At 55.9% G+C, this 16,662-nt stretch overlaps 1 protein-coding gene across 1 annotated transcript; it reads left to right on the plus strand.

Annotated features, from left to right (window-relative positions):
* Positions 1-3,368: 3,368 nt before the first annotated feature.
* Positions 3,369-13,481, plus strand: LOC135999856 (olfactory receptor 14J1-like). The gene is made up of 5 exons (XM_065653429.1): positions 3,369-3,506; positions 3,642-4,211; positions 12,404-12,423; positions 12,493-12,580; positions 13,350-13,481. Exons 1-5 carry the CDS (start codon positions 3,369-3,371, stop codon positions 13,479-13,481), a joined length of 948 nt encoding a protein of 315 aa, XP_065509501.1.
* Positions 13,482-16,662: the final 3,181 nt, after the last annotated feature.

Here is a 16,662-nt window from a genome sequence, read left to right on the forward strand (position 1 = left end):
CCCCTGAACGCTGCCCAGCTCGGTCAGCTCTCGCCACCTTTCCTGCAGGCCTCAAAGCTGGATTGGCTGGTTACATATCAATCACATGACTTGCCCCGCCTCCTCAAATGCCATTGGCTGTCCTGGGTCCCCTGACTCCCCATAGACTTCCGGTTGGTTGTTGCCAGGCCACGAGCTCCACCCAAACATGAAACTGTGGGCCCTGATCAGAGGCCGTGGGTGATAAAAGACACGTTGGGACCCCGAACATGAGGATTTGGGCCCCAAGAAGGAGGCTCTGGGCACTCAAAAGGACGGGCAGATGCTGCAGGTGGCGCTTTGGGCCCTGAACACGAGGGGACCCTCTTGGTTCCCACCCGAGCTGGGTTTGGTGCCCGTGACCCCACGGAACAGACACCTGTGCTGTCCGGAGTGGCCACGGAACAGACGGAGCCCAAAGCCACGGACTCCATGAGCTCAACGGGGAGTTGTGACATTTTATGGACGTTTCACAGGGCGGCCCGTGGGCTGAGGGCAACTGTGTGTGTGTGACATCAAAGGGTGGGCAGGGGAGCGGTGGTTGGTGAGGACGTATTGGATCGTGTGGGACCTGAGCCTGACGCCCATGGGGTGGAACAAGGGCTGGAGAAAGGACCGTCGTGTTGAACCCCAGCCGGTAACTGAGCCCCACGCAGCCGCTCGCTCCCTCCCCGCAGCGGGACGGGGGAGAGAACCAGAAGGGTAACAGTGAGAACACTTGTGGGTTGAGTTAAAAACTGTTTAATAATTGGAATTAAAAAGAATAGACCAAAGATTTAAAAATGACATTTAAAAAATTGAAATTAAAATATGCAGTAATAAAAATTATACCTATGATAATGAAAAAGAAAATACCAAAGAGAAGGCATCATAGAATCATAGAATGTCCTGAGTTGGAAGAGACACACAAGGATCACCGGTTCCAACTCCTGTCCCTGCCCAGGACACCCCACAGTTTACACCGTGTGTCTGAGGACGTTGTCCAGTCTCTTCTTGAACACTGTCAGGTTGGGGCCGTGACACCTCCCTGGGGAGCCTGTTCAAGGGTCCAGCACCTCTGGGTGAAGAACCTTTTCCTCATGTCCAACTGACCCTCCCCTGGCACATCTTCCTGACATTCCCTCGGGTTCTGTCACTGGTCACTAAGGAGAAGAGTTCGGTTCCTGCCCCTCCAGCTCCTCTTGTGAGGAAGACGTAGACTGCCAAGAGATCTCAGTCTCCTCCAGGCTGAACAAACCCAGGGACTTCAGCTGCTCCTCATATGCCGTCCCCTCCAAACCCTTCCCTGACTTCGTAGCCTCTTCTGGACACTCTCCAGTAGCTTTATCTCCTTTTGATCCTGTGTCCCCAGCCCTGCACACAGTGAATGCTCCAGGTGAGGCCGCCCCAGCGCAGAGCAGAGCGGGACAATCCCCTCCCTGCCCGGCTGGCCGTGCTGTGCTGGATGCACCAGGACACGGGTCCCTCTTGGCTCCAGGGACACTGGTGGCTCATGTTCAACTTGCCATTGACCAGAACCCCCAGATCCCTCTCCGCAGAGCTGCTCTCCAGCATCTCATCCCCCAGTCTGTCTTTAGAGCCAGGGTTGCCGTGTCCCAGGTGCAAAATGGTACCCCCGGAATATCGGACAGCATTTGTGCTTACTTGGGTTCATCTCGCCTCATGTACATGACATTCATTCTCACATCTCATTTGTACAATGCAAACATGGACTTCAGACCTACTCATTCAGTGTCTTTCCATGGAGGGAGAAAGAACCTCTCTGAGCTGGGGTGAGAGGCCAGTGCTGGAGATGGAGGTTGTGAGGGATTGGTCCTTGATGATTGGGGCAGATTGCATTGGGGGTCCAGTGCACAGGGGCACAGCCCAGACCCTGCTCTGCTGGTCCTGCAGGTCTCTGGCAGGAGGCCTGGCTGTGAGAGGACACTGCTGTGTGCCCAGCCCTGCACACACACACTGTTCAGCTGTGCCCTGGTGTTTTGATCTTCAGGCCACTTTCTCAGAATTTCCTTGAGAAAAAGTTTGAATGAAGACCTAGGCCTTTCACCTTTCTCGTGGAAAGGGTGTTCTGAGGCCAGCTCGGTCACAGCAGTGCCCATTGCCTGTCCCTGCCTGCGTTCACAGGACTCACACACAGCAGGACGGTGACCAGGCTGCCAGAGCACTCAGGCCTTGCACCAACACAAGGGATGAGAAGGAGAGAGTGGGAGTGGAACGAGAACAGCTCTGGAAGGCCAAGTGCTGGTGCTCCCTGGCAGGGCTGCCATGCTGGACTCTTTTCCCCTCCACCCATGCACAGGAACTGTCCCTGCAGCTCCAAACACAACTTGGTGAAAAGGATCTCAGTAAAAAATAGAGGCTGTGAGGCCTTTTAATTTGTTTAAACACAGATACAGCAAAGCTCCTCATTTACACAGCCCCTCAGTAAACAAAGAAGACAGTGAATTGGAAAGGGGATAACAATATTACCAAGTGAAAAAACACAAGCGGCAACATAAAATACAGAAAACGGGCTGGGCCTGCAACAATTTACACTGTAACTGTTATGCAGAAGATGATGGGCAGTTTACTTCTTCAGAAAATAATCCAGTCATCAGTTTCCACACAGCACCCTTGAGCTCCTGGTTCCTCATGCTGTAGATGAGGGGGTTCACTGCTGGAGGCACCAAAGAGTACAGAACAGACACCACCAGATCCAGTGATGGGGAGGAGATGGAGGGGGGCTTCAGGTGGGCAAATATGACAGTGCTGACAAACAGGGAGACCACGGCCAGGTGAGGGAGGCACGTGGAAAAGGCTTTGTGCCGTCCCTGCTCAGAGGGGATCCTCAGCACGGCCCTGAAGATCTGCACATAGGACAGCACAATGAAAATGAAACAGACAGAAATTAAACAGGCACTAAAGACAATAAGCCCAGCTTCCCTGAGGTAGGTGTCTGAGCAGGAGAGCTTGAGGATCCTGGGGATTTCACAGAAGAACTGGTCCAGGACATTGCCCTTGCACAGTGGCAGTGAAAATGTATTGGCCGTGTGCAGCAGAGCAGCCCTTCTATGTTAGCAGAACCAGGACAGTCCCCACCGTTCCCTGACTGCACTTCAGCAGAGCTGGGCTGACTTAACGAGAGCCCATGGGCAGAGGCCCTGCTTTTGGTTGCACATTTGGCCAGCACCAAGCAGGGCTCCAGCCACAGTGCTGAAGAAAGTTCTCCTAGAAAAAGAAAAGGGTGTCTGTGTGTAACAGGGGAGGGTCTATGGGAGTTGGTTTGATTATTGTCAGAGGACTTTCCCCTGGCTTCTCACTGTCTTTTTTTTTCTTTCCTCATGACACTGCCCCATGCTCAGGAAAAGCAAATGTCCAATGGCAGCTCCATCACCCAGTTCCACCTCCTGCCATTCGCAGACACACGGGAGCTGCAGCTCTTGCACTTCTGGCTCTTCCTGGGCATCTACCTGGCTGCCCTCCTGGGCAACGGCCTCGTCATCACCACCGTAGCCTGTGACCAGCACCTCCACACCCCCATGTACTTCTTCCTGCTCAACCTCGCCCTCCTCGACCTGGGCTCCATCTCCACCACTGTCCCCAAGTCCATGGCCAACTCTCTGTGGGACACCAGGGCCATCTCCTACACAGGATGTGTTGCACAGCTATTTTTGTTTGTCTTTTCCATTTCAACAGAGTATTTTCTTCTCACGGTCATGGCCTATGACCGCCATGTTGCCATCTGCAAACCCCTGCACTACGGGACCCTCCTGGGCAGCAGAGCTTGTGTCCACATGGCAGCAGCTGCCTGGGCCACTGGGTTTCTCAATGCCCTGTTGCAAACGGCCAATACATTTTCACTGCCACTGTGCAAGGGCAATGTCCTGGACCAGTTCTTCTGTGAAATCCCCAGGATCCTCAAGCTCTCCTGCTCAGACACCTACCTCAGGGAAGCTGGGCTTATTGTCTTTAGTGCCTGTTTAATTTCTGTCTGTTTCATTTTCATTGTGCTGTCCTATGTGCAGATCTTCAGGGCCGTGCTGAGGATCCCCTCTGAGCAGGGACGGCACAAAGCCTTTTCCACGTGCCTCCCTCACCTGGCCGTGGTCTCCCTGTTTGTCAGCACTGTCATATTTGCCCACCTGAAGCCCCCCTCCATCTCCTCCCCATCCCTGGATCTGGTGGTGTCTGTTCTGTACTCTTTGGTGCCTCCAGCAGTGAACCCCCTCATCTACAGCATGAGGAACCAGGAGCTCAAGGGTGCTGTGTGGAAACTGATGACTGGATTATTTTCTGAAGCAGTAAACTGCCCATCATCTTCTGCATAACAGTTACAGTGTAAATTGTTGCAAGTCCAGCCCATTTTCTGTATTTTATGTTGCCACTTGTGTTTTTTCACTTGATAATATTGTTATCCCCTTTCCAATTCACTGTCTTCTTTGTTTACTGAGGGGCTGCGTAAATGAGGAGCTTTGCTGTATCTGTGTTTAAACAAATTAAAAGGCCTCACAGCCTCTATTTTTTACTGAGATCCTTTCACCAAGTTGTGTTTGGAGCTGCAGGGACAGTTCCCGTGCATGGGTGGAGGGGAAAAGAGTCCAGCCTGGCAGCACTGCCAGGGAGCAGCAGCGCTTGGCCTTCCAGAGCTGTTCTCGTTCCACTCCCACACTCTCCTTCTCATCCCTCCTGTTGGTGCAAGGCCTGAGTGCTCTGGCAGCCTGGTCACCGTCCTGCTGTGTGTGAGTCCTGTGAGCGCAGGCAGGGACAGGCAATGGGCACTGCTGTGACAGAGCTGGCCTCAGAACAGCCTTCCATGAAGAAAGCTGACCTCCTGAGGACACTGCCTGAAGGTTTAGGTCTTTTCCCAGAATTTCTCTGAAGAACACGTCCAAGAAAGTGGCCCACAGATTAAACACCAGAGTACAGCTGAACAGTGTGTGTGTGCAGGGCTGGGCACACAGCAGTGTCCTCTCACAGCCAGGCCTCCTGCCAGAGACCTGCAGGACCAGCAGAGCAGGGTCTGGGCTGTGCCCCTGTGCACTGGACACCCTGAGGAAGCTGCCCCAGGACAATTGTCATGGACTGGCCCTCACAGCCACCATTGCCAGCACTGGCCTCTCACCCACAGAGGGACATGGAATGAGTAGGTTAGCAGTCCATGTTTGCATTGTACAGATGAGATGTGAGCATGCACATCATGTACGTGAGGTGACATGAAGGCGAGTGAGCACAAACACCATCAACTATTCCTTGGGGTTCCATGAAGGCCTGTGGCACAAAGAAGGCCTTGAGGTCACTTCATATTGGGAGGAACACCCCATGGGAAATCACCTGAATGCAGCCCTGGGATGTGCTTCCTTTAACTGAGGTCCCCGTGTCCATTCCTCATGATGTGGGACATCTCAGATGAGTGCAGAGCAGGGGGACACACCACAGGGCTGAGGTGTCTCCCGTCCCTTGGGAGTGGCAACAGGAGGCCAGAGAGACACTGTGACTCCTGCCACTGTGTGTGAAAGGGACAGACTCTGTCTGTGAGCATCCCTGGGTTCATAAGGAGTCCATGAGGCCAGCTCAGATGCGGACACCTGACAGAACCCTGACATTTCTGTGTGTGACTCCAGGAACCAACAACACAGGCCCAGTGAGACTGATCTCAGCTGCCTTGGACAAGCTCATTGCAAGTGCTGCTGTCTGCTACGTCACCCTTGCCCGTGATTCTGGATTGTGCTCTCATAAGAATCAGGGTAATTAGAAAGGTTCTGGGGTCTTAGGAAAAGGCAGACATCAAAGCCATGTTCAAGAAAGGCAAGAACAGGCATTGGGAGAATTGCAGGTTAGTCAGCCTGCCTCTGTCCCTCGGAAGGGCATTGGACACGTCCTCCTGTAGAATGCGATTTTAGCTCTTTTGAGGGTGATGCCAAGGTGGGTGGAGGCCTTGAACAACCTCCCCTGGTTCACCCGGCCTTGAGCAGGACAGTGAGACAAGATGAGTGAGACAGGGCTCTCTTCAAGCAAGGCAAGGAAGCGAGATGGGTGTCTACAGCCTGCAGGGAAAGAGGGGCAGGTGCAGGACTGTGTAGAACACGCTTCAGTCTTGGTCAGGTCCTGGGGGCTAAGGAGGGGGATGGATGGGTGTGGTATTTTGAAGGTCAGTTGGGTCTCAGACGCTCATAATCCAGTCAGAAGCGCGTGGCTGTGAAGGGGACTGTGGGGTCATTTCCGTCTCTGGAGGTGACAGCCCAGCAGCAGGGACATGGCTGGGAAAGAACCTCAGCCTAAGTAGCCACAGGCCCTACCCAGGAAGAGGCCTTGGAGACGGGCTGTCATGTCCATCCCACCTGAGTTCATGAAGGGACAGCAGCAGGGACATGGTCGTGTCCATCAGAGAAGCTGAAAGGCCAGCAGCAGTGCTGGGATTTAGAAGATCATGGTGAGGTGACTTCTCTCTGGTCAAGTGCAAGACCACAAGAAGACTAACAGGTTGGGTTCCCTGCTTGATGGGCAGTTTCTGAAGGTGGTAAAGATTTCTCAAGTAGTGGGAAAAAGGAGCAGTGAAAAAAAAGCCACCAAGTACAGATTGGGAAGTGGATACTGGTTATCAGGAGGAAGAAATGTCACTGGAAGGGCAGTGCCGTGGTGCAAGAGGTCACCCAGAGGGAGCTGGATCAGCCCATGGTTTGTGTTCCAAAGAACAGCCAGTGAGGGTGCAGACACATCAGGGAAGGGACAGAAATGCTGGGGTGAGAGCAGATGGGGAAGGGAGATGCGTGTCTACTGCCTGCGGGAAAAGAGGGGCAGGTGTGGGACCATGTAGAACAGCCTGAGGTGGAGATGGCAAAGGGCGCTGGCAAGGCTGGAAGGCACCAGCAGAACCGAGGTCTCTGTCACCTTGGCCATGGCAGTTGTCTCTGCCACTGAGTCCAAGGAGAAGACATGTTCTCCCCATGGCACTGGGGCCTCGTTGTCTCCTTGCAGCCCCATGGGGAAGCTGGAAGTTGTTGTACCAGTGTTGTCCTTCCCTCGGCCTTGCACACCCACATCCCACGGTCCCAGCAAGAGCCCTGAGCCGTGTGTGAAGGACAGGATCCCCCTTCCCATTGCCTGGAGGTCAGGGCTTCTCCTTTCTGCTTCAGAAAGCAAACCAAGGGGTTTCTGAGCATCAGAGCCACCTGCACAGGGCCTTGGCCTCCCTGTCATCACAGCCTCCAATTATCTGCTCTAACGAGTCTCTGGGGAGGCTTTGTCAGGAACAGCCCTCAGTGGGGCCCATTAATACTTCAAGGAACTTTGGGGTTTGCTTTTGCCTTTGGCTTCTTGAGAGCTTTGTTGAGTCTCTTCTCAGTAACTGAGCTTCATGAGCCTCATGTACTCCATGGGCTCACTAAAATTCTCCAAGCCCTCACAAGCCGTGTCTCTTCCATCATTTTCTTCAAGTATTGAAGAATTGTAGAGCTCATTAGAGAGGTTTCAGGGGGGTGGGTAAAGAGGACATTTTGAATGAGTACTAGGGAGAAGTGAGAGAAGAATTCTCCCATGGATACTGGTGCAGAGTGTCTCCTGAGGAAGTTGGACAGGTGGGAAAAGCAGTCCCTTGAGGCCAGACACGGGATGGACATCCTTGCTTCTCACCTTTCTAACCTCTCTGTTTCACTCATTGGCCCCCTGGGAGTTACATCACTTTTCTTTACATCAGATTCTCCACTCAAGTTTGCACCTGATTGTTACAGCTTCTCTGCATGAATTACTTCATGCTTTCCTTAGAGATCTGGATTTAAATAGGCACAAAGAGGCTTTTTAATTGGCAAAAGCAAAAAAGATAATGAGAAAGAAAACACAACACAACATAATGAACAATAAAATATACTCTGTCGTTAGTTTCAGCCACTTCCAGTGAGGTCCATCGCCACAATTGAAGAGTTGCCTACAGGGAGTATGAGAGTGACAGCTGAAAGACAATTCAGCTTTACCTGCCTGAAGCTCAAAGCAGAGAAAGGTGACAGGCTCTGAATGAGCAAAGAGTGAGAGGAGCAAGAACCTCTGGGGAGCAATGGAAAGTGCAAATGTCCAGACAGGCTTCTGAAGAGATGACTGCAGACATGGTGGGTTGAATAAGGACAGGTAGAAACACCTGGATGTTCAGGGGGATTAAATACACAGTATCATAGGCAGAGTTCTGGAAATACAAGCACAGGGTAACTACAATATTTCTTCTCCTGCAATTCATACATATTGTAAAAATCCATATTTTGGCAGGACAGAAGTTCATGGACATTTTATTTAAAACATTGAATCATTTTAGCTGATGAGTGAGTTGTGGTTTTGTATTGTTTGTTTGTTTGTTTTTTTAAAAGAACTGAGAGCAGTTCTCATGTTTTCAGGCAGAGCTCCATGGTCTGACCATAAGCCCCCAGTGCAAACCTCCAGAGCCCTCGGTGTACCTGAGGTATCTGCCTGGGACTGGCAGTTATCACGCAAGACTGATAGAGCCCTGTCACTTCCATCATGTACATCTGCTTTTCAACACTTGTACACTTAATTAGGTAAGTTTCAAGGGTGGAGTGAAGGAGGAAGGTACCCTTTCCACGAGAAAGGTGAAAGGCCTAGGTCTTCATTCAAACTTTTTCTCAAGGAAATTCTGAGAAAGTGGCCTGAAGATCAAAACACCAGGGCACAGCTGAACAGTCTCTGTGTGCAGGGCTGGGCACACAGCAGTGTCCTCTCACAGCCAGGCCTCCTGCCAGAGACCTGCAGGACCAGCAGAGCAGGGTCTGGGCTGTGCCCCTGTGCACTGGACCCCCAATGCAATCTGCCCCAATCATCATGGACCAATCCCTCACAACCTCCATCTCCAGCACTGGCCTCTCACCCCAGCTCAGAGAGGTTCTTTCTCCCTCCATGGAGAGACACTGAATGAGTGGGTCAGAAGTCCATGTTTGCATTGTACAAATGAGATGTGAGAATGAATGTCATGTACATGAGGCGAGATGAACCCAAGTAAGCACAAATGCTGTCCGATATTCCGGGGGTACCATTTTGCACCTGGGACACGGCAACCCTGGCTCTAAAGACAGACTGGGGGATGAGATGCTGGAGAGCAGCTCTGCGGAGAGGGATCTGGGGGTTCTGGTCAATGGCAAGTTGAACATGAGCCACCAGTGTCCCTGGAGCCAAGAGGGACCCGTGTCCTGGTGCATCCAGCACAGCACGGCCAGCCGGGCAGGGAGGGGATTGTCCCGCTCTGCTCTGCGCTGGGGCGGCCTCACCTGGAGCATTCACTGTGTGCAGGGCTGGGGACACAGGATCAAAAGGAGATAAAGCTACTGGAGAGTGTCCAGAAGAGGCTATGAAGTCAGGGAAGGGTTTGGAGGGGACGGCATATGAGGAGCAGCTGAAGTCCCTGGGTTTGTTCAGCCTGGAGGAGACTGAGATCTCTTGGCAGTGTACGTCTTCCTCACAAGAGGAGCTGGAGGGGCAGGAACCGAACTCTTCTCCTTAGTGACCAGTGACAGAACCCGAGGGAATGTCAGGAAGATGTGCCAGGGGAGGGTCAGTTGGACATGAGGAAAAGGTTCTTCACCCAGAGGTGCTGGACACTGGAACAGGCTCCCCAGGGAGGTGTCACGGCCCCAACCTGACAGTGTTCAAGAAGAGACTGGACAACGTCCTCAGACACACAGTGTGAACTGTGGGGTGTCCTGGGCAGGGACAGGAGTTGGAACCGGTGATCCTTGTGTGTCTCTTCCAACTCAGGACATTCTATGATTCTATGATGCCTTCTCTTTGGTATTTTCTTTTTCATTATCATAGGTATAATTTTTATTACTGCATATTTTAATTTCAATTTTTTAAATGTCATTTTTAAATCTTTGGTCTATTCTTTTTAATTCCAATTATTAAACTGTTTTTAACTCAACCCACAAGTGTTCTCACTGTTACCCTTCCGGTTCTCTCCCCCGTCCCGCTGCGGGGATGGAGCGAGCGGCTGCGTGGGGCTCAGTTACCGGCTGGGGTTCAACACGACGGTCCTTTCTCCAGCCCTTGTTCCACCCCATGGGCGTCAGGCTCAGGTCCCACACGATCCAATACGTCCTCACCAACCACCGCTCCCCTGCCCACCCTTTGATGTCACACACACACAGTTGCCCTCAGCCCACGGGCCGCCCTGTGAAACGTCCATAAAATGTCACAACTCCCCGTTGAGCTCATGGAGTCCGTGGCTTTGGGCTCCGTCTGTTCCGTGGCCACTCCGGACAGCACAGGTGTCTGTTCCGTGGGGTCACGGGCACCAAACCCAGCTCGGGTGGGAACCAAGAGGGTCCCCTCGTGTTCAGGGCCCAAAGCGGCATCTGTAGCATCTGCCCGTCCTTTTGAGTGCCCAGAGCCTCCTTCTTGGGGCCCAAATCCTCATGTTCGGGGTCCCAACGTGTCTTTTATCACCCACGGCCTCTGATCAGGGCCCACAGTTTCATGTTTGGGTGGAGCTCGTTGCCTGGCAACAGCCAACGGGAAGTCTATGGGGAGTCAGGGGACCCAGGACAGCCAATGGCATTTGAGGAGGCGGGGCAAGTCATGTGATTGATATGTAACCAGCCAATCCAGCTTTGAGGCCTGCAGGAAAGGTGGCGAGAGCTGACCGAGCTGGGCAGCGTTCAGGGGCGGGCCGTGCTGGCTGCACCAATCACAGCTGGCGGGAGTGCAGCACCTGGATGATTGACAAGTGGCCTGACCCATCACTTGGTAGGGGGGAAAACGAGAAATCCCAGCCGGCCAATCACAGGAAACATTACCTCAGGGCAGGGCGGGCACTGTGTGGGGAGTGACCCCTAAGGCAGCCAATCAGATCCAGGATCACCTCAGGGGAGGAGACTGACAGCCCTCCCGCCCAATGGCGGCGCAGCCCAGGCTGAGGAGGCGGCGGCTCTGCGGGCGGCCAGGCTGAGCTTTGCCGTGGCGCCCGTGGAGCTGCCCCAAGGCTGAGCAGCCCCCGGCCCAGCCCTGGGGCCCTTTTTCCTGCAACTGGGGCCCTGGGGATGTTGTTGCTGCATCTGGCTCAGGTGTGCGTGGGCTGCTCTGGCCTTGTTCTCCTGGGCGGGGGGAAATGGTACCGAAAAGTCGGCAAAAAGGTTCTTTAACACGGTTTGGAAAGTGGTAAAAGCAGCACTTTTGTTACAGCGCCGGACACTCGGAAGATTGCTGCTCTGATCGAGCGTGTGTGAGATTCGCACTTCTTGGTATTTCTTACATACACCTCTTGCATATTCATTTGTTTCTATGTCTCTGTGTCACTCGGTACCTGCAATGGGGCTCAGGTGAGGCTGAGCACGAGCCCCTGACCTTATCAACAGGTCGGAGAGGATGTTTTCTGTAACAGTTTTCTTAGAAACACAGGAAAATTTATCCCGATGACTTCAGTGGCAAGTGAAGAATTCAATGTCTTCGTTCCTTCCCTGACAATGGAACAGAAGTGGCAGGATGTATATTTCTCCGTGTGGGAAATACCAACAGATTGGTGTGGGAATATAAAATATTTTCTCTTTGAGCGTTTTCCCGTCATATCTCTGTCCTCCTAGTGCCTCTTGTTTTTTCGTATTCTTATGTCCTGGCTGCAGTGGAATGCACTTCAGCCGAGTTTGTTAACTGGACAGCTGGGGTCGTGGGCGAGCTCATACGGGACAGTAGCGTCAGGGAGGGAAACTACGAGTAGCGAGTGACAGAACCAGAGGAAACGGCCTCAAGTTGAGTCAGGAGAGGTTGAGGTTGGATCTGGGGAACAATTTCTTCCCCAAAGGGCTGTGGGGCATTGGAACAGGCTGCCCAGGGCAGTGCTGGAGTCACCATCCCTGGAGGGGTTGAACAGACAGAGAGATGAGGTTCTCAGGGATGTGGGTTCGTGCCAGGGTTTGCTTAACCATTGGACTCAAAGATCTTGAGGGTCTCTTCCAGCTCAAATGATTCTTGTCAGTGTTGAAATCGTGCAGGCCATAAGTGTCCCTAACAAGTCTGTGCTCTGTCCAGAGCAGTCTGGACTTGCCAAACTCCAAGAACGTGTAACAGCTGGACAAGCATCTCATCCCACAGCTTGTCATGGGTGATCCTGGTGTCATCCCCTCCCCATCATGTTTATGAAGTTGCCAACTGCAATAGTCCTGTGGGCAGAAGTCAAAAGCCACGTCTCATATTCAGGGGTGAGCTGAAGTGAGGAGCAGCTCTGGACAGGCCTTGGGGTGGGAGGCCACACAGGCTTCCTCGTGGTCCTGATGTCCCTGATGGAGCAGCATTAATTCTTCATTCTTTCCACTTCCTAGCTAGCAAGAGTAACCACAAGTGGTGGTTGTCTTCAGTTGATCCTTAATTTCTCCCTGTTTAGGAAAACGGTTCCTTAACTCAGTCTTTTGTGTATCTGCAGGGCCTTGAGACGGTTCGTGTGTGAGCAGCATGCGTGTGGATGTCAGGTTTTCTGCAGGCTTGTGACTGCTCTTTCCCCTCTGTTTGAAGGAGGAAAATCTTCATGTGTCCTTCCCAGGAACTAAAGAAATGCAAAGAACTGATGGAGAAAGAGGTGTCGAATGAGGAGGGAACGTCGGTTAGTTCTGACTGTAAATTTTCTTGGCTGTTGTTGTAGCCAAAAGTCTTAAGAACGAATGTTGCAAAACTAGAGCTGCTTTGCCAAGTTGGACTGTGCTCAGTGATGAGTGGTGTCATTGTTGGTGATTCGTGAGTCTGAAGGATTGAAGGGCATTAGAATAACCTGCAAAGCCTGATCTGGGGTGTTTCAGTTGCGCTGGAGCATGGCCTGGTCGTGAACAACTGTTTCTTCTTCCAATTCTCTTCTTTGCCCTCTGGCCTCTCTCCCAGTCCGCACGAGATGGGTGCAAATGTTCTGTGAGAGCAGCTTGGGGCCTGAGACACTGCTGCTGGGGCAGTGATGCTGACGCTTGTGCTGGGGCAGTGATGGAGGCCCCGGTAATCCCAGCAGTGATGCCATCCCCCTCATTTCTCCCCTGGGCGACCATCCCCTGCAGCGATACCCTCTGTCCCCATCCTCTCTCCGTGTCTGTTCACAGCCCAGCTCAGCCGCCCTCGGGTTGGGCAGGGGCTGCATTCACCCCCTCCCACCCCACAAATGACACAGGCAGAGGTGCTGCAAAGCCAACACCCAACCGGTTTAATGAATGGAGCAAGAAAGCGGGATCTGCGAAGGCTGGGGCTGGAGAGGGTGGGTGGGTGCAGGTCTCAGCCTCCGCATCTCCTCTGGCTGTGGGTGCCACGGGACGGTGCTGGAGCGGTGTGTTATGGGTGGCCGTCCTGGTGGCTCTTTCCATGCCCATTTGCCTCCGTACAAAAACCGGCAGCTGCCCAGTGGCATCGGCAGAGTGTCCCGCTCCTCCTGGGCCGAGTTCTTCATGCGCCACTGCTGTGGCCACTGCTGGGGTGAGACGGGCACCGAGTCCTCCTGCTCCTCAGCGCGGTGGGTGCAGCCGTGAGGCCCCAGGGCCCGAGGGATGGTGGGGAGTCGGCAGGAGGCGCGACAGCCGCGGTGCCCGGGCAGCTGCTGCCACAGCCCCTGCGCTGGGATTGTCCCCGTGGGCACAGGCACAGCCAGCTCAGCTGCTGGGCTTTGGATCCCCCGGTGTTCAGTCCTGTGTCCCCCGGTGGCTGCGTCCTCAGCCCGGGTGGCGACGCTGCTCCTGGGGACGCGGGTCCCAGCGGGCGGTGGGGATGCCGGTGCTGTGGCTGTCAGCAGCAGGACGGGGTAGAGGTGGTGGTCCCAGGGCTGTTGGTACAGGGCCGGGAGGTGCTGGTTATGGAGTGGTGGTTCCCCTAGGTGACGGCGGGGTGCCGGGCAGGGCCGTGGCCTCTTCTCCAGGGTTGGGGCCGGCAGGGTCGCCAGGTGGAGGTGGCAAAGTGGCGCTTGGCAGGCCCGGGGCCAGTGCAGTCGTGGTGGCAGAGGGGGCTCCCGGTCACCATCACCGTCTTATCCGCTTCCGCGGGATGGTGTGAAGCGGAGTGGTGTCGTGGGCCTTGGGAGCTCTCACTGGCACGGGGCGCTTGGTCTTAATGGTCCGCGCGGCTCCCGCTCCCGGCAGCCCCTGGCAGGTGACGGTGCCCGGTGGCAGGGGCAGGTGGGTGAGCAGCACCTGGAGCTGCCTGCCCTGCAGCTCCTCCATGAGTTGGGCCGTGGAGGGCGGGTGAGGCTGGGGCGCAGGCGGGGGGCTGGCCAGGGGGCTGAGCAGGGGGACCTGCAGGGGGCTGAGCAGAGGCGACTCCAGAGAGTCCTGCAGAGGGTCCCTCCAGGGACTGCCCAGGGGACTGTCCTCTGAAGGTTCCCCAGAACTCTCTGGAGAGCTCTGCTCAGGGCTCTGCAGGGGACTCCTCTGCAGCCAGGGGGGCAGCTCTGTGGCCCCAGCGTCGTGTGTCCCCTGGGGAGCCGGCAATGGGGAGGCCATCACCCCCCAGAAGGGGTCAGTGTCCCCCATCATGGCTGTAGCCAGGCGCTCCTCCAGGCCGTCACCCTCTGCCCCGTACTCCCCGAAGCCTCCAGTGACAGGGGTGCTGCTGGCCAGGCTGTCGGGGCCATCGGGGAAGGTGGTGTCCCCGTACAGCAGCATCTCCACTGTCTCTGGCTCCTCCATGCAGCCGCCCTCTGCCCTGCGTTCCAAGAGGTGGGGGAGCTTGTTGAGGGTGGGGGTCAAGTGAGGGATGTCAGGGACATCAGGGATGGTGTCCCCACCACCCCTCAGTCCCCCAGCCACCACTAGCTCCTTGGGACAGCTGCCCTCTGCCACGTACTTGGGGAGATAAGGGAGCCCCTCGAGGACCTCAGTGGTCATGCGGGGGCCGTGGGTGGTAATGCCGGCGTCCCCGCTGTCCCTGAGCTGTGCCAGCCCCACTTGGTCCTGGGAGTAAATGGTCTCGTCCACGTGCTCCCAGAAACCATCGAGCTCCCTGAGGCTGTTGGGGAAACAAAGGACATCAGGGATGGTGTCCTTGCTGTCCCCCAGCCCAACTGCCACCACTCCGTCCTTGGAGCGGCCGCCATCCGCCACGTACTCGGAGAGGTCCGGCGGCTGGCTCAGGAAGGTGGGAGAGCTGGGGACACGGCTGGTGACCTCGCTGTCCGCCAGCGCCGCCGCCTCTTGCTCTCTGGGGCTGGTGTTCTCTGCCCTGTGCTCGGAAAGATCAGGGAGCTCGTTGAGGCAGGTGCTGGGTTTGGGGTATCAGGGACATGGGGGCTGGTGTCCTCCCTGTCCCCCAGCCCCAGTGCCACCGCTGGCTGCTTTGGGCAGCCGCCCTGGGCCACGTACTCAGAGAGGTCAGGGAGCTCACGGAGGAAGCTGGCCAGGTCGGGGCTGTCCGCGACATCGGGGACACCGTCCCCGCCTATGGTGGCTTCGAGCCACGCGGACAAGCTCTCGGCCACGGTGTCCAGGTCCGGCTCAGCAGCAGCCCCGGTGCAGGCGGCTGGTCCCTGCTGGGGCAGATCCCCCAGGCTCCCCAGGGCTGCCTTGGTGGTCACAGCTGCTGACAAAGCAAACAAAGCCACCCAAGGCGGGCGATGCCAGCTGTCCTCAGCTTGGCCACCCGCCCGTGGGCTCTGCCAGCCCCAGCACTCACCTGTGGGCTCCCCGCCGGTTGTGTCCGCTGCTACAGCCAGAACGGGCTGGTGGGGGCTGGCAGCGGGGACGCCGAGCTCCACGGCCACCCCGTCCCTGCTGGAGGCCTCCGCTGGCTCCTCGGTGGTGTCAGGCAGGGTGTGGAGCACAAGGCGGCTCCGCACCCACCGAGCCGCGGGGCCATGGGGTGTCGGGGGGCCGGGGCGGGCAGGGACGGGCAGCTGGTACGAGCCCGCGGGGTACAGGGGCTGCCCCTGGACCACAGCCCATGGCGCCAGCCCCACAGGGTGCTGTGGCACCGGTGCGGTCCCCGTCAGCAGCTGCTGTCCCCAGGGGTAGGATGGGGCAAATGCAGCAGGGCCAGGGGGCAGCTGGAGCCCTTGGGGGACCTGCACTGGCTGGACCCCTTGGGGCAGCTGGACCTGCTGCACCCCCTGGCAAAGCTGCACCCCTGGGGACAGCGGCACCACTTGGGGGACCTGTTGCAGCTGCATCCCCTGCCACAGCTGCGTCCCTTGCGGGAGCTGCACCAGCTGCCCCAGGGCCCCCGGCACCCCCTGCCAGACGCTGGCCTGTCCCAGGTGGTAGGTGACAGGCCAGCCCTGGGCAGGCTGGGGGGGCACCAGCAGCCCCTGGCCAGCGGGCAGCACATGGGCCGGCACAGGTGCTGCCATGGCCGGGATGGTGTAGAACGTGGCTGGTGCCCGTGACGCCATCAGCAGCTGGCAAGGGATTGTCTCTGTTGGGGGAAGCACAGAAGGGAGATGGGGTGAGATCCTGGGGGGCTGATGCGGTTCAGGTGACCCGCAGGGCAGGAGCAGCAGGAGGAACGGGAGCTGCTGCTGCCCCGGCCATGGCGGTTGGCCAGTGTGGGGTTGGTTGGGGACAAGCAGCCTCCGTCCCCGTGGCCGTGATTCCATCAGCATCAGCCTCAGTGTTGTGAGGGGTTGAGATTTCACAGCACATCCTCCCATCTCAGTGATTTCCCTTTCCTGCTGGTGCTTGCCGTACATGATGGTTTCCCAATAAGAATTTCTCAGCCCTGCAATGG

Source organism: Caloenas nicobarica, chromosome 30 (assembly GCF_036013445.1).
Source record: "Caloenas nicobarica isolate bCalNic1 chromosome 30, bCalNic1.hap1, whole genome shotgun sequence".
In the NCBI taxonomy this organism is placed as follows: domain Eukaryota; kingdom Metazoa; phylum Chordata; class Aves; order Columbiformes; family Columbidae; genus Caloenas; species Caloenas nicobarica.